Consider the following 13,383-nt stretch of genomic DNA (forward strand, 5'->3'; position numbering starts at 1 on the left):
TGTAGTGGTAGAGACAGTTGTGTATAGTAGCTGTCCTTCCACGATGAGTTTTTGGACTCCTTGGAAGTGTCACGAATAATAGTCAAATGCCTTAGATATCAAAGGCACTTGAGATTCCTAACATTTTATGACATTTGTCCAAATAAGATAACATAAGCAAGAAGATCCCTGATGATTGACAGTGACAGAATCCATACTAAAATTCATTTCTTAGTTGACAGACTATAAAGTAGCATAGAATTCTGTCGAATGTTAATAATTTTCTGCATGACCTGAGAAAGAATTAAAGTGAGTGAAATTGGATGGCAAAGTTCTAATTACCTTTCTTGACTAATTAGCACACAATCTGATTGACATTTACTTTACTGAGGTAAAAAAAAAATGTGAAAGGAAAGTCAAAATCATGATTAGATGAAGGGAATGGTTCTACCTGGAATTGTGAAAGTTTTGATAATGTCAATATTACTAAGAGGGGATGGTGATATGACACATGTACGTACTTTCTGGTGCAGGTAGGTTGCCTGTGAACAGAAAAGGATAGGATCCATTGGGTAGTCAGGTAACCAGAGTATCAAGGAAGAGTATACAATTGTTTACCTTTTCTGTGTCTGTCCCTTGCTCGTACAAGCTACCTTACTTTGGAAAAACGAGAACAGCAAATCTGTCTGGAGGGGAATAGAAACTATGTCCATTACTTGCACCACAGCTGTTCTGATCCATCTAGGACACAAGGAACCTTTTTCAGGGAATTTCAACTGAAAATGAGTTAGCAGATCTCATATAGATTTGGCAGGGTTTTTTCTCCCACAAAGCAGCAAATGACCATTTGAACAAATGCACTTAACAGATGTAATACACTGGCTTCATAGCCAGAGTTGCATTGGTCATAAATCTAACTAAACCAAACCTTTTTTTAGACAAGTTATTTCAAGTTATAACAAGTTATTGACAATTTATTAACTTGTCAATAACTGAAGTAGCAGACCGTTTCATGAATATGGAGCACTAGATCTGATGGGGAAAAAACCCTGCCAACTCCATACGAGATCTAGAATCCATCTTTTCTAGATGGATTCTAGACATAGTCCCTTAGATTTATCATGGCATTATAATATTTGCATCTTAACAAATCTAGCTGCCTCACTTTACCAAAAAATATCTGGGAGCTCATCATCATGAGATGATCAAGATTACATCACACATCCATAAAGGGTGCCAGTTAGGACTGTAGGATCTTCTCACTCAGTCTGTGTTTCCTTTCCTGCTAGTATATTTCTTAGTGTCATGAAGACGCCTTCAAGGAAAAATACTGGCATAGTAACTTATTAGCTAAATAAATTTAGTTAATAAGTTAGCAGGGTTATGCTATAAGAAACTAATGAACTAAGAGACCTTTGTGTTATGGTGGAGAGGAAACTTAAGTTAAAAGGGCACATTGCAAAAATGCAAATGCAACTCAGAATATAATTGCAATGTTCAAATGAATCTTGACATATAAGGATAAGGAAGTCATTTTGTTAGAAGGCCTTGATAACACTTGGACTACTATTTGCATATTTGGTCTCCTGGGTTCCAAGGGTGCAAAGAGTTACAAAGCTTATATCGAGATTATGAAGATAGACTGAGAGTAAGTGAAGTACACTTTGGTTAACAGGAGAAAGAGGGAGTGAAATGATAAATATCTATAAACTTCTTAATGTATTATATTACACCATCTGATGAAATTTTTATTTATATGGACAGTAAGGAGAGAACACAGAGAAAGGGAAGGTATCCATGAAAGTTAATATCGTTCACAGTTAATTAAGAGCTAAAGTTTTCTTTCACAGAGCAGTAAGTCAGTGGAATAGTTTGCACCTTGAAGTGGTGAGTGCATTCAGTGTGAATGAGTTTAAGAGAAGGTATAACAGCTGGTTTTAATATGTATAGCCTCCCTCTAGATAACAGTATTATTATTATTATTACTATTATTATTTATCATTATTAAACCAGGCAGAGAAAACAGCATGCAGTAATAAAGGAATGAGCTTTATGGAATTCTTAAGAGACATTTGTCCCTTAAGGTAACATGGACTAGAGGGAATACAAGGATTAAAATGTTTGGATTTGGTCCATGAATCAGATTGATTGTAACTGAGATTGTTATCTTTGCTCCTGGATGGACCATGTTTCTTGACTTAGAGGATGAATAGAGAACGGAAATCAAGTGAAATTATAAAACTGATAATTATAATGATCTTTGAAATCAGCTTGAGGAAGTTACATGGATGCAAGAACTGGAAGGAAGAGATATCATAGTGCATGGAAACTAGTGAAGAAATATTTATCAGCAGCAGCAGAGATAAATTCCTTTGGGCAAGCCTGAAACCTCTAGAGGAAGCATTCCCTAGGGAATGCCTCTCAGATATGATTTGTAAAGGAAAATGAGATAATTTCCATGGATCAACAGGCAACAGCAGTGTCTGATCCACTGAAGGAAGCTGCAAACTGTGTTTGTTCCTTTCCCATGTTAGGGATGGCTGAATGAACCATTAAAGTTAACCAGATGTGTGTTGATGTGAGTACAAGTGAAAGGTACAGCATACCAGTTCAGATAAAGAAAACAACTAAAAGAAGTGCAATGACAATTGCATTTAATACTATTATTATTATTCGTGACCCCTCCAAGGAGTCCGAAGACTCATTGCAGGAGGACACCTATTGTACGACTCTCCATCTCCACCACCAATCAACAACATCAGTGCCATCTACTGCCCACCACAGCTAGTATTTTTTGTCTGTAAATTGCATGTGTTCTGAAGGGCCGATTTGTCTGTATGCAGGATGAAAAACCAGAGTTTCCGAGAGAAAAACCCTGCTACCTCCATATGAGATCAGCTAACTCACTTTCGATTGAAAAAGTCCAAATAAAGATTCCTCCCATCATGACGAACGAGAAACTAACTTAGGCCCTTTTCCAATCGAATGGTGCAACGTACCGTCATTCTTCCAATTGTGCTACGGAGGCGCTTTCATTTTCCATGTTTATTCTCAATGGATGATGAAAACTTACAAAACATCTTCAATACACATCAACAAGAGACAATACTGTCAGTAGGAATATGGAGTATCTATATCTCATGGGTTCCTGGAAAGTTACTTGATCTGCAAAGAGATGGAGCAATATCAATGTGGCATCCCTGAAATTAAACAGATTTTTTTTTTTATTTGATTTATATGGCACAAAGACATCAAAGGTCATACTGTGCCAGGACACAGGTTGCAGCAGTACATATCAATTAATACTATGGTGAGCATAGAATAAAAGTAGTACACAAAATGATCAGAAACATCAACAAGAAATGGAGCACAAAGCAGAGAGAGAGAGCCATAAAGGATGAGAACAAAAGAAATGAGAGATGGATGATACATATTTCCCAGAATTATATATAAGACACAAGGAGATATGGAGGCCTAAAAGCAGCACTAATTAATGAATGGAAGGCAATATGACCACCAAGTACAAAAGGAGAGATGGATATATTGAGGAATGAAGTAAATGCAGTAAAGTACTATGAGAGCCCAAAGAATGTTGAGATCACTGGAGAGTGTTGAAGTATAGTGGTGAGATGATAATAGACAAAGTACACTACAAAATCATGTGTACCATTGCATGGGATGTCATCTGAGTTAGCCAATCTCATACCTCCATATGAGATTGGCTAACTCACCTTCAGTCGAAAAGCCCATATAAAGTTTCTTCTTGTCATGATGAAAATCGAACTCAGGTCTTTTCCAATTGAAGGTTGAAATCAGGGGTGGCTCATGCATAGGCACTGCGGAACTGCAGCACCCCCAATTTTTCTCGATATATAAATATATTTATTCATTTATTTATATTTGCTTGTAATATTTATTTTTATCATCAACAATCCTATGCATTTCTCTTATTTTGTATAAAAAATAATAAAAATCCATCTTGTAGCATTTAGGAGGGCGCTAGCAGCACTATGTTTACCACAGTGTCATATTGCTATGCATGCAAGCATATGTACGTCATAGTGAGATGCGAGCTATTAGCATAATGCGGCACTGTCCCACTATTGTTTATATGCACTTTGTGCCAGTAGTAGAGTGTTCATAATGCTTAAATAGCATAGTTTCTGTGGGAAAGGGACATGTGATTCATTGGTTAGTGCCATTTTTATCCCAGTTGTTTCTGATTGCACTGTTGGTTGAGAAATATATTACACAGGCTGCAAATGTCTCTGTATCTTATTCAGTGATACAATAACATGACCTGTTTTCACTTGCAACTGCAGTCACTATTGGCTACTCGGGAGGGTGCGTGTCGTTTACCACAGGAAACGAGTTACTATCGCCTTGACATGAACATGTTTAAACTTTTTTTTCCTGTGACGCAAAACTTTTCAATTTCTTTTTTTGTCAAGTAAAATTGGGTGAGAGTCATCCTTCTCTTTAAATATTTGGACATTACAATTAGAGACATAACATTTGTTATAGTTTTCATTTTAGAACATTATTGGGGTTATGATAATGGATTTTATTTTTAAGTAATTTTGAATTATACTAAACTGTATAATTTTATCGTTAATAAACAATATTTTTTATGTTTAATTTTTTTTTAAATTTTTACCATAATTTTGATATTTTATCTAAACACATATACACTGTACTTACAGTGTGTATGTATATTTCAAAAGTTGCAGCACCCCTACAATTTCAAGCCACAAGCCGCTACTGTTTGAAATATACCATTGTTCTTCCAGTTGCACTACAGAGGCACTTAATGCTTTCATGCTAATCAGATATCTTCAGATTTTGCATGTGACAAAATATCTGTAGTTGTGTTGGTGCAGGTAATAAACTATTTTATTTTAGGACTCAGGCTGTGCCTTGTCAAAACAAACAATCCTGATATCATTATAACAAGCACAATTGGCTGTTGAAGACCTGAATTCCAGAACTGTACAATATTTCTTTTGTATTTGTCATTTTTTTTTTTTATGATATAATTTTCTTTATTCATTACTATTTCTGATTAATGGAAGAATATGAAATGAAAGTTTGCTTGTGTGTGTGTGGGGGGGGGGTTAACAGGTCAATGTGTCACACATATACACTATTTTCACTAGTATGTGATGTGTTTACAGAAAAGTTACTGCACATTCACAGCACTGCTGAGTTAGAAGGTTGTTTTCTCCCAGAAATTTGAGTTTATCATCCTGCAAACAGGCAAAGTGGCCAGAGTATAAATGCAATTTATGGAAAGAAAAAAAAAAAAAAAAAAAACCTCAGTGGGCAGTAAATAGTGTCGTGTGTAAATAATGGATAGTGGTGTGTATAGATGCAGGATTAAGTAGTGTGGACAGCGAGTTGTTGTATGGAGTAGAGTGCCCTTCTACAACTGAATCCTTGGAGATGTCATATAATAACAGCAATAACATTTACCTTTCCACTTCCTGAAAAGAAATTTACATGATAAAGTAATCTACTGATTAATATCAGCAGAAATGAATGATTTTAAAACAATAGAGATGTAAGAAAGAGAATTCTGATAAAATGATTTACTAATAGAAAATGAATACTTTCAAAACTGGAATCATTAGAATACCTCTGTATTACTTTCATTATGTAATGGAACATCCATCTCTCTCTCTCTCTCACACACACACACACACACACACACACACACACACACACACACACACACAGGGTAAAGAAAATATTTCATGTAATGCTGATAAAGAGAGGATAAACAGGGACCTCAAAATACTTTCTTGCAGGTAAGCTCAAATAATAATTTAATGCTTTACTAATAAATAATTAGTGAAGCAGTTTAAAAGTATTACCTTGAATAAATAAAACATGTTCAAGTGCAACTGCTCTCAAACCTCGATTTATTATATTGGTACAAGAACCTCTTTATACATAATAACAATCAGGAAAGTTAAGATATATACAGTATAAGGTAGTTTAGTATTGTTTTTAATGATCTCTATTTTTATATGAGAAATAACATGGGCAGAAACTACAAATATTTCACAGCCCAGCTTCTTTCGGTACACAAAGGAAAATCTGAAGATAACTTTCCTTGAGGCACAAATGGGCTCAGAATCATGCTACTTTCATTTAATAGGCATACAGGCAACTGCTAGCTCTTGTGTAATTAATAATAAAACTAATCAAAGCCAGTACAAATGAACAGATGAAGAGATAGCATCAACTTTAAATGGCAATTTCATGAGATATTACTTTTTTTGAGATAATATTGACTCCAGGTAGCCAAATATCTCACTCTGGCATCCCATGCTGCTAAGTAAAGGTTGAAATAATACGGGGATTCAAACTACAGATTTGTTAAAGAGACTAAGCCAGCATAGTTCATAATAATTTTAAAGTTACAACAAATTGGCAACCAATAAATAGCAGCTTCCAACAAGGATGTCACTACCAATTTTTAACATACATAAATACAGACACATGGTGGATTCTGGTTAATTGGGACTACAGTATTTTGGCCATTAAGCATCTGCCCTAATTATGTGAAGTTTCATGTTAATAGTTAAAAAATATAAAGACAAACTAACATTTCAGTGGGAAACAAATCATATATTCAAACGAATTACAATAGCAAAATATATTTAATTTTCTAAAACATTTAAATTTCCTAACCTAAAATAACTGGGGGAGGGAAGAACAAAGCTGATGAGTTATTTACAAGCTGCGGTTCTGCACAGTATGACCTTTGCTCTCTTTGTGCTAATAAATCTTCAACCAACCAATCATTTATAAGCAATTACCCTCTGAGGGGACAATCTCAAGTGCTAGTCTCCTGTCCAAATTCAATGGCATGCTAAAATTTGTCCAAAATAAATGGCTGTCTGAATAAACCAGATTCTACTGTATATAAAAATCAATGCTGTTGTCAGACAACAGAAACTAATGGTTCATGGAAATACTCCATTATGAAGCAATAGCCATCTTGACAATGCTATATGCAGATGATAAGGTACTCCTGGCAAATAATGAAGATGAATTACAATATTCTGTGCACCATTAAACCTCACTGATGAAAAATGTACAGTGATGACTTTTTACAGCTTGTATCTCAATTCTTCTTCTTGTGCTTTATTCCATCTATGTGAGGTTGGCACTGTGAGTCCTCTTTTTTTCATTCTTTCCTATCCTGTGCCATTTCTTCAGTTGCTCCACACTCTTTCATATCTCTTCTCACCACTTCTCTCCATATCTTTCTCAGTCTACCTCTTCCCATACACATTCAGATTCATAGTCCTATTTACACTTTCAGCTGCTGAGTCCCGTTCAACATGTCCAAAACCATGTTTTGGACATGTTAAAAATGGTTTTCGCCATTTTATTTTCACCCTTGTTAATGATTTTATACTATTATTTTGACTTTTAAGTACTGTATCCATCACCACCAACCTATGCTGGGCTGCAAGACATATTCTTCAGGTATGACTTTATAATAAAATTTTTATAATCCTTTAAAGCCTTTCATCTAGCTAAGAAATCAATCTGCGATCTATTTTGACAAATCATATGCCATTGCCATTTCCAGAATCATTTTCCTCTCCATAACCAAAACCACCATGGATTCTTCCCACATGTCCATTTAGATCTCCACCCACAAATAGGAATTCAGTCTCTGGTATTTCCTGCAATACTTCATCCAAATCTTCCCAGAATTCCAACTTTGTTACTTGATTTGACTCTGATTGTGGTGCATAGGCCCTTACAACATTTATGACTTCTGTTTCTAACACCCACTTTTAAAGCCATCAACTGGTCACTTTTTCTTTGAACTTCCACCAAAAGACAACATAAAATACAGTTTGTATTTCAATATAAATTGTAAAAACCAAAAGTATGGCTTTCAAGGAAAGGAAAAATTTTAAAGTACTATTCTTGAACAAGTAAACTGCTTTAACTATCTTGATTATAGTTTGACTTATAAAGAAGAAAATGGAAGTAAGAATAATATTTAAAATTACAGAAGGGCACTTAGAATAATTAATAATTTTTAATTCAACAAATGTACAGGGGTATACAACACACTGGCAACATCAGTACTTGCCTATGGAAGTGAAGCCTGGGCCATCAGAAAACTATAACAGCAGCAGCTTACATCAGATGAGATGAAATGAAAGGTAAGAGACGAAATGCAGGGTATACATTACTGGACTGGATAAAAAACAAAGATATAATAATAATTATTATTATTCAGGCCTCCATGGAGTCAAAAGACTCATCATTGTGGGAGGTCCTTCATAGGAAACACAAAGTCTATCATACCACTCCTTAAATGCATTGACCGTTCTTGCTCTCACAACTCCATCAGGCAATGCATTCCATGGTTCAACCACCCTCCATGCAAAGAAACCACTCCTCACTCTCTTGCTCACAGCTTCCTTTCGTAATTTCCAGGGATGGCCCCTCGTTGCTCCTTCCCACTGTTCCACCAAGCGAAAGAATTCCCCAGTGTCAATCCTGTAAATACCTCTCAACAGTTTAAAAGTCTCAATCATATCACCTGTCTACCAAACTCTGCAGTCCACATTCCCTTAGCTGATCCTCATAACTTGCTTTATACAGTCCTGAAAGCATTTTTATTATCTGCCTCTGTACCCTTTCCACAGTTAATTTATCCCCTTCAAATACTGGGGACCAAATTTGAGAACAATAATCTAAGTGTGGTCTGATCAGAGTCTTATACAATGGAATGATAACTCTTATCTCTGCAGGTCAGCATCCTTCTCAGTATTGCATCAATCCTCTGAGTTACCTTCATCACTTTTGAAATATGTTCCCTGAATTTCAGTTTTCTATCAATCATCACCACCAAATTGGTCTCCCCTACTTCCTCCAGGAGAGCATCTCCAATCAAGTATGCAGCCTCCCATCGATGTATCCCAAACTTCAAGAATTCATTTTCCTGCATTAAATCGATACTGCCCATCTGTCTAGTTTATTCAAATCCTCTTGTAGGGCTGCCACATCTGCACTATTACTAATAACCCTTCCCAGTTTCACATCATCTGCAAACAACTGAACATCCCCTTGCAATCCATTGACAATGTCATCATTGATATAAAGGTTAAACAATACAAGTCCCAGTACTGAGCCATGTGAGACCCCACTTGTAACCTTCTGCCTCCTTGATATTGTCCCATCATACACAACTCTCTGATACCTATCAGAAAGCCAATCCTGAATCCAGTTGACTAACCTAACATCTAAACCCATGTGCTGTAACTTAAATATCAGTTTATCACGTGGCACCCTGTCAAATGCCTTTCTAAAAAAATAGCGGTATATGCCTCTCCCTCATCTAATGTTCTTGTAACTTTATCATAAAAGGCTAGTATATTGCTAAAACAAGAGCACCCCTTCACAAATCCATGCTGACTCTCACCGATAACATTACCCTCATCTGTCCAATGCTGTATATGGTCCCTCACTGCTTTCTCCAAGATCTTACTAACTATTGATGAAACACAAGTTAGACACATCCACTCTGCTACCACCCTTATGCAATGGCACTATCTTACCTTCCTTCCATTCCTTGAGTACCTTTCCTGTAGCCAGACTTTCATTGAAAGTCTATATATATTGAATAATATATATAAGATAAATGAATGATGAATAAGATAAATAAGTTAACAGAATAGGCAGGATTAGGATACCTTGACAGATTCTTCGATACATCCCTATAGGAAGAACAATGCCAGGAAAACTCAGTGAGAAATGGCTTGAAAGTGTAATTGTGTAAAATTCAGTTTACTTATTTTTTTAATTTTCTTCATACAACATTCCAACTAGAAATTGCACATTGTTTTGAAAAACATTTTATTTAACACTTAAAAAAAAAAAAAATCAGTTTACCTCCTCAATCAATGGCCTCCTATGTACAATTCTGGCCTTACAAGCAGGCTCTATGCTTTCAAGTGACAAAATATTCTCTACACATAATGCATATATGGTTCCAAGTTCTGGGATAATATCTTGTAAATACTGTCCATACTGAAGTGTCCAACTTCCCAAATAATCTATTTTTTTACATAAATATAATAATTTATTAGCATTACTATCTTTTTGTGAACGTTCCTCTTTCATATATTTTCGGGCAAGTTTAAAGACAACTTTTAAATCTAGTAAAGCTTCCAACACATATTCTAATGGTTCAATAGTTGATGGACCTTTTATAATTTTTAGCAAGTCTTCCAACAGATACACTGCCTGGTTATAAGGTATATTACAGTCTGCTTGTTCTGCAGTTAGTTTATGCATTGGAACCTTAACTGCATCCTCCGTTGTAAAAAAATTGTGATTTTCTGAAAGCACGGGACATATACCAAGGATGAAAGTGGTAGCCTCTTCAGAAATATGTCTATGATCACCATTGTGTATTCTTATCATACAAACATAACAGTATAAGACATCAACTAAATTATATTTAATGCAATCGGAAGGAACCCTTGATGTCAAGGCTGACAGTTTCGGAAATTCGTAGCATCTCTTTGTGGCACTGTGATGGTGGTCTATTATAAGTCGCTTATTTATCCACCATGGAACCCATAAACCAAAAAAACTTTCAATGCTGCCACTTTTAACTTTTTCCTCAAATTCTTTTTTTTCTGTTTCTGTTAATCGTTGCCAGATATCGCTACTACTTACATCACCAGAGAAATCAAGATCTGCCACTCGCTCTTCCAACGATTCCTCTTCTACAAAGTTTAGTTTCTCTTGCTCTTCTTTTCGAAATCGCATTAAGGTATTCCTCATTAATTTCTCCGAATGCAGACTTACACCGCTATTTTTTATCTGATTGAGAACCCATTCTTTGTAAAACTGCTCACTGCAGTTTAAATGAAGTTCATGTCTATAACATTTAACAGAACAGTAACGAGCATCACAACGAGGGCATGTATAGAGAGATTTGCCTGTAACACAAAACTTGCATACTGCACTTTCAGAATTACTCTTGTTTTGAAGTTCCATCATTTATTATACTAGAGTTAACTGCAATCAAAATTACCGATTGTAAAATAAAACCCAGCGTCAACTATCAATCACGATTACATAATTGTAATTGGCACCACAAACTTACATACCTCTAACGGTTCAAAGGCAAGTACTGAACATATTCTAAAGGAAGAAATAGCCCAAAAATAACCTAAAATTGTGAATTAACATTGTTCATTATTCAAAGCACTAATATACAGGGTGGCCATAAAAGAACTTTTCCTCTTTGGATGCATCCGTAGCTAAACCCTATAAACGGAATGAGACCAAATTTTATATTGAGACTTTTGAAGGCACGGGGAAATGATTTCCAAAAAAAAAAAAAAAAAAAACAGTACCAAAAGTCGCCTATAGGGGAAATTTTGGCGATGGCGGAGCCGAAAACAAGCGGATAATTTGATTAAACGCCGATAAAATGGAATAATAACATTTCGACGGTGTAAGCGACAGCCGCGTCACTCATTCCAGCTGGATATGTGGCGCATTACAATGATAATAATAATAATTATAATTAAATTAAAATAACTTGCGAGAGACACAGAGTTAATGTAGTGATTGAACTCACAGGAAATAATGTTTTATTCATCAGAATCAGGGTCCCCTTGACCACATACACGATTTCCAATGTAGCTAATAATAATTTTGACATTTATTTATCGCATAATATTACTGTCCAGTAAGAAAGTATATTCATTTTATTACAAATTAGTACAAAATGGGACTTGTAAAACAAATCTCATTTTGCACTCCCAAACAATGTTTCTATAACTGAGACTAAATATTGGAAGCATTTAATTCTACTTTTAATCGTTTGCTGGTGCTGTTTCACTCTATTAAACTTTCATCATTAGGTTGAAAAACGTTGTTTGGTTTATGCAGCAAAATTTACAGACTAGGAAAAAAAATAACAATAATAATTCCTTATCCCTTAACGATTCTTGGTATATTTCAATAAATCGATATCAGGAAACGGGAACAAACAAGCATTAGCTGATTTTTTTTAATAACATTTCGATGGTGTAAGCGAAAGCCGCGTCACTCATTCCAGCTGGATATGTGGCGCGTTACAATGATAATAATAATAATTATAATAATTATACTAAAATAACTTGCGAGAGACACAGAAATTAATGTAGTGATTGAACTCACAGGAAATAATGTTTTATTCATCAGAATCAGGATCCCCTGGACCACATACATTCAATGTTCTGACCTTTCTTGCGTACAACAAATTGCATCCAGTGTGCAACATGCTCTACAGCTGAGTGTAAGGAGTCAGACTGGATGTTCATAACAGCCCGTTTTATGTTCTCTTTCAAGCAGTCCGGTCCGAGAGTATCTGATCCAACATACACAACGGATTTCAAATACTCCACAGCCAAAAGTCACATGGAGTGATGTCCGGGGATCGAGGCGGCCATGCCGTCGAAAAGAATTGACTGATAACTCTCTCATTACTGAAATGCTGGCGTAAAAGACGCTGTATTGAACGCTCAATGTATGGCCATCTTACATAAAAATTATAGTTTCCAAACATTGTCTTTGCTGCAATGCAGGAATGACAAAATTTTCCAGTATTCGTCGATAAATCTCTCCATTAATGGAGCAGATTACATGACTTGCAGGGGTAATACGCTTAAAAAGTATGGTCGTTTTATGAAATCGGCTGTGAAGCCACACCACATGGTTACTTTTGGAGAATGCAGTGGTACTTGCTGGATCGCTTTGGGATGTTCAGATGCCCAAATTCCACAGTCGTGAGTGTTAACCGACCCATTCAGATAAAAATGAGTCTCGTCATCCCACAATATTCTCCAAGACCAGTCAACCTCAATTCGGGCAAGAAACGTTAGCGCAAAGGTCATGCTCTTATCAAAATCTGTGGTAGTTAGTGCTTGCACACGACTGAACTTATAAGGACAGAAGTGAAGCATTTTCCATAAGATTTTCCAGACTGTACCATGAGCCATATCAAGTTTGCGAGCTATGGCATGAGCACTTGGACCAGTACTTCTCTCTGTGTCGTCGAACACCGCAGTAGCAACGTCTGTTACTGTCCTATGCCAGGTCTAACTCCTAGTGATCCAGTTTCTTCAAACTTCTTAATCATAGCTCTCAGGGCTACAGCTGAAATGGGACCTGTACATAGGATATGAAGCCATCTAAATTCCCGAAGGGCCGCTATGGCATTGCACTGTTTAAGGTAAAACAACCTAAAAAAGTAAAGCACACAGAGGCAAGGTAGGATGCATATTGAGCACAATTCGTTAGTCATTCGAATAACTGCCTGAACGTTCACAATCCCTTTTTAAGTGGATTTGGTGGCGCTGCTGT

At 36.0% G+C, this 13,383-nt stretch overlaps 1 protein-coding gene across 1 annotated transcript; it reads right to left on the reverse strand.

Annotated features, from left to right (window-relative positions):
* Positions 1-5,893: 5,893 nt before the first annotated feature.
* On the reverse strand, positions 5,894-11,082 carry LOC150105970 (zinc finger HIT domain-containing protein 2). Its single transcript, XM_090393730.1, has one exon. It carries the CDS (start codon positions 11,026-11,028, stop codon positions 9,901-9,903), a length of 1,128 nt encoding a protein of 375 aa, XP_090249856.1. The 5' UTR covers positions 11,029-11,082; the 3' UTR covers positions 5,894-9,900.
* Between the last annotated feature and the right edge of the window lie 2,301 nt (positions 11,083-13,383).

The sequence above is a fragment of the Typopeltis vanoorti genome, chromosome 6 (genome assembly GCF_054136105.1).
Source record: "Typopeltis vanoorti isolate ZY-2024b chromosome 6, IOZ_Tvanoo_1.0, whole genome shotgun sequence".
Classification (NCBI taxonomy): Eukaryota; Metazoa; Arthropoda; class Arachnida; order Uropygi; family Thelyphonidae; genus Typopeltis; species Typopeltis vanoorti.

Excerpts from the sequence above, each read along its gene's own strand:
- LOC150105970 (XM_090393730.1), bottom strand. The coding sequence starts at position 11,028 with ATGATGGAACTTCAAAACAAGAGTAATTCTGAAAGTGCAGTATGCAAG.